Source organism: Rhododendron vialii, chromosome 1a (assembly GCF_030253575.1).
Source record: "Rhododendron vialii isolate Sample 1 chromosome 1a, ASM3025357v1".
Taxonomy (NCBI): Eukaryota; Viridiplantae; Streptophyta; class Magnoliopsida; order Ericales; family Ericaceae; genus Rhododendron; species Rhododendron vialii.
Genome location: NC_080557.1, coordinates 20,123,227 through 20,126,903, shown reverse-complemented (window position 1 = coordinate 20,126,903; position 3,677 = coordinate 20,123,227). Strand labels below are relative to the sequence as shown.

The 3,677-nt window shown below is 48.3% G+C and overlaps 1 protein-coding gene across 1 annotated transcript; it reads right to left on the bottom strand.

Annotated features, from left to right (window-relative positions):
- Positions 1-2,013: 2,013 nt before the first annotated feature.
- LOC131335269 (uncharacterized) lies at positions 2,014-3,217 on the bottom strand. The gene is made up of 2 exons (XM_058370545.1): positions 2,449-3,217; positions 2,014-2,282 (listed from the first exon to the last, which is right to left on the bottom strand). The coding sequence occupies exons 1-2, from the start codon at positions 2,548-2,550 to the stop codon at positions 2,052-2,054; spliced, it is 333 nt and encodes a 110-aa protein (XP_058226528.1). The 5' UTR covers positions 2,551-3,217; the 3' UTR covers positions 2,014-2,051.
- Between the last annotated feature and the right edge of the window lie 460 nt (positions 3,218-3,677).

Sequence of the window (3,677 nt, the reverse complement as noted above, 5' to 3'; positions counted from 1 at the left end):
AACCAAATCCAAACCCATGAGCGTCTCTGCTAAAACCAATGGCACCACATTCCTTCGAGTACCCATTTGAGCGGCAATGCTTACTAGCAAAGGTTCACTCGCCCATTCGGAGATACTAGCAAGTAAGCTGCCAGTACACTGATCGTCATGGCAAATTGACGTCGGGCCTGCAAGGCGGTGTCCTCTGTGTTTCCTTCAGGCCCGTACCACTCCATCAGACGCATGATGTTGATTTGCCCCTCGGTTAATAGACTTTCGGCTGCTCCTCTTGAAATGTCGAAACATGATTGCAAAAGTTTTGGCATGCTCTTCCTATAAGGTGGTACGACGATCACGCTCGAACCAAACCCCTGGAGATATGCTTGGAATTTTTCCATGGTTGGGTACAGCTCGTTGTCCTTGAACCTAAAAACATGAACCTCTGGGTCCTAGAACTGTAGTGCTGCCATCAGAATTTTGGGCCGGACCCTCACGTTACGAAGAAAACGAAAAGCGGCCAGCCCGTGAGAGCGAAAGGATAGCCAATCTTCGGCTACAAAAGCCATTAACCACGGGCTGATCCAGACTGGAAGGTTATTTGCCATTATGAGGAAGTTGGAAGTGCTTGCTCTCGAGGGGAGGGGGGGGGGGGTGTGCCTCATATTTCTAGGGACATATCTTTTTATAGCCAATGCATCATGAAATATCTCCTTTTATCAAGGCAAATATCCAAGCAAGGTGGCATTGCCCCCTTCAATGCAAGGGCACACCTGTGAACTGCCCCAGGTGTATTCTGGACGGCCAAGAACAGTGACAAGGCATTCAACGTCTCAGATTCCAGTTTGGTCAAACAAAGGTGGCTTAGCAAGGATTGTCCATCGCGCGATGGTTCTTCCATCGCGCGATGTTTCCAGTCTATCGCGCGATGGTTCAGTCTGCAATTTGACAGTTTCCAACAGCTACTGACCAACTTTGGTCATTTTTCGTTCCGGGGGTTGTTTTGCAGTTTTGATGGTTCCAATAAGTCACCATCGTTATATGTGACTGTGTCCAAGTGTCGGATTCGGAATCTCACGTTTAACGAAGATTTTGGACCTTCGGTGGCCCATTTCAAGTTCAAATTGGGACTTCGGTGGTCGAAATGTGTTTTAGTGGTTCTCACCCCATTTTCTCATACCGTACAGGTCATGTGAGCCTAAAGTGACTGTGTGGAGGTGTCGGTTTCAGTCCGGGACATAATCCAGTCATGTTTTGCTTTTTGTGTCCATTTTTGTGTCTTTTAGCACTTTCAGGTCTAAATTTTGCTCTGGAATGTATTTTTCAGTTCCGTTGATTTGTACGGGTCATGCTGTGCATGTTTGACCTTATAGAAGTGTCGGTTTCATCAGATTTGAAATATTTGGAGTTTTGGATTGTTGTTACCCAAAATTTTATTATATTTCCTGTATCCTCGTATCCTGGTCATGTCCTAGGTCGTGTCCTTCATTTCTCTTCGGAATTGGTCATATTTATACATGTTTTTGTGTCTGTAAGCAGTCTCAGCATGTCATCAATGCAAGTTCGGTATTAGTGGTGAGTTTCAATTGCTCAAATCTATTGTAAGAGTAAATAAACCGTGAAAATGCAAATTTTATAGCTAAATTATGATCTATCCATGTTAAGTGAAGAAAACTACTGCATGTTTAGCACTTTGGCCAATCAAAATCATCATGTCTGCCCGGGCACATCCTCCCACAAATCAAAAAGGCATGCAGGCCTGAAAACAGCAATCAAATGTCAGTTGTGGCCCATTCGCCTACCATCTACCTATCTACTTGGGCGCGCAGGCCTCAAAGCAAAAATCAAAAGTGCAGGAAGTAAATGAGGCATCGCAGTAGCCCTCAATCCTCTCCTAGCCAATCACCGTCACCGTCGTCGTCGTCCATCTCCCTAGGGTCTTGCTTGTATCCGGGATCGTCCGCGGTGTCGTCAGAGCCGCTGTCATCGGACGACCCCTCTTCATCTTCCTCTTCCTCTCTTTCTTCTTCTTCCTCCTCATCGTCCTCCTCCTCAGAGACCTCAGGCAGGATTAGTCATTTCTTGCGGACCGGCTTGTCTTGCAAGGGCCTTTGGCGCATCTTGATTTGGTACTGCTCCTCTGCGCGCGCCACAGCCTCTCGGGCTGCCTCCTCACTTGCGGCGGTCGGCTGTGGACCTCTCGTCTGTCGTCTAGTAGTGACCGGAGGAGAAGGAGCCCTTTCTGCCAGCATCCTCTGTGGAGGGTCTCTAGCGCTCTTCCTCTTAGGAGCCGCCTGCCTTTGTGCCTGTATTGTAATTATTCATGCATTAGTATACATTGTGCATATTGTATGATTGAAAGCAGGTATGATCAATTTCAAATCAATATCTATCAAAGTGTAATATGTCTCGGGCGAGGAAGCATACATCAAGTATTGAAAGCAAGAATGTTTCATTTTTTGAAGGGTATACCTGAGATCTCTGAGCCGCCGATGAAGGAGTTGACGCTGGATAGCGCAAGTCCAATGGCAAACCACTTGCTGCTCTTCTTATTGCATTCTCCAGTGCAAGCATGCGACGAACAGCTTCGTTCGCCCACTCAGTTGGTACCTGCAATAGTCAATTGGGAGTTATCAGGGTATTTCAGCAATGATTCCATTCTAGTAACATGCAACGAAAGGGAACAATGATGTCTGACTGGGACGGTGATTGGCGTAGGCTCAACTCTGGCAGGTGCTAGGTGCAGCTCAGCTGGATTGCCCTGAAAGTCTACCACTGCTATCTTCCATAGCAACTCTGGTGGCCCACCTCTCACTGGTCCGCTGAGGCCTCGTCTCACACGGCCTTCGCCATCGCTCTGTCTATCCCCTGCAGCTCTCCTCTCCTCAGCAGCTCCATGAGCCTGACTCCGGACCTCTCTGAACTCCCGGACTCTCAGTGGCCCTGCCAAACGCTCCCTCTGGTATGTCGCGTAGTCCATGTCCGGACGCAAGTGGCGTGTCAGGTCGGTGTCAGGCTACGTGAACATCTCCAGCTCGGCCAGTGTGTACTCTCCTGTGTGTGAGGCCCATGGTGGAAGTGGCCCAGGCACCTGGAACTCAGAAAGACCAAGCGACTGGGGTGTCACCCAATCTCCCAAGTACCACTGCCAACCAAAGGCAGACTCCAGCAACACTCTGCTCGCCGTCACAACCCTACTCCTAGCCAAGTACTCAGGCTCAGGCCCTGCCACTCTCCAAGGATCCCACTCGACCTGTACACATGATAGACATACAATGCAAGTATCGGTCAGCGACAACATTAAAGCAATAGAAAGGGGTGTGTATTTCTGTTTGATAAAGTCTCATGTTATACCTGTGAGGGTCGGAGCTCGTCCAAGTATACCCTGAAGCCATTCAGATCGCCGCTCCCCCTCTTCTCTCCCATGTTCTTCTTGCTCCAAATGTGTGCACGCAGGAGAATCCCCAAGTCCAAGCTTTTGGATGCTAGACGGCACATGTTCAAAACCTTGTAGGCCCAAAGCTGTATGGTTCACAAGCAAAGCAAGTCATCAGTGCATGTAATAACACAATCAAACAGGCCGTGCAATCAAACGAATAAGTATAATATGAAATTGTGCTTTATTCTATTGAAATCATACCTCCCAAATTCTCCAACATCCGGTTGTGCTCACCTCTGTCCTCGATGAGTCGCCCAAGAAG

Coding starts and splice junctions, on each gene's coding strand:
- LOC131335269 (XM_058370545.1), bottom strand. CDS start 2,550: ATGCTTGCACTGGAGAATGCAATAAGAAGAGCAGCAAGTGGTTTGCCA. Junction 2,283..2,448: donor CGGCGGCTCAGAGATCTCAG/GTATACCCTTCA, acceptor ATTACAATACAG/GCACAAAGGCAGGCGGCTCC.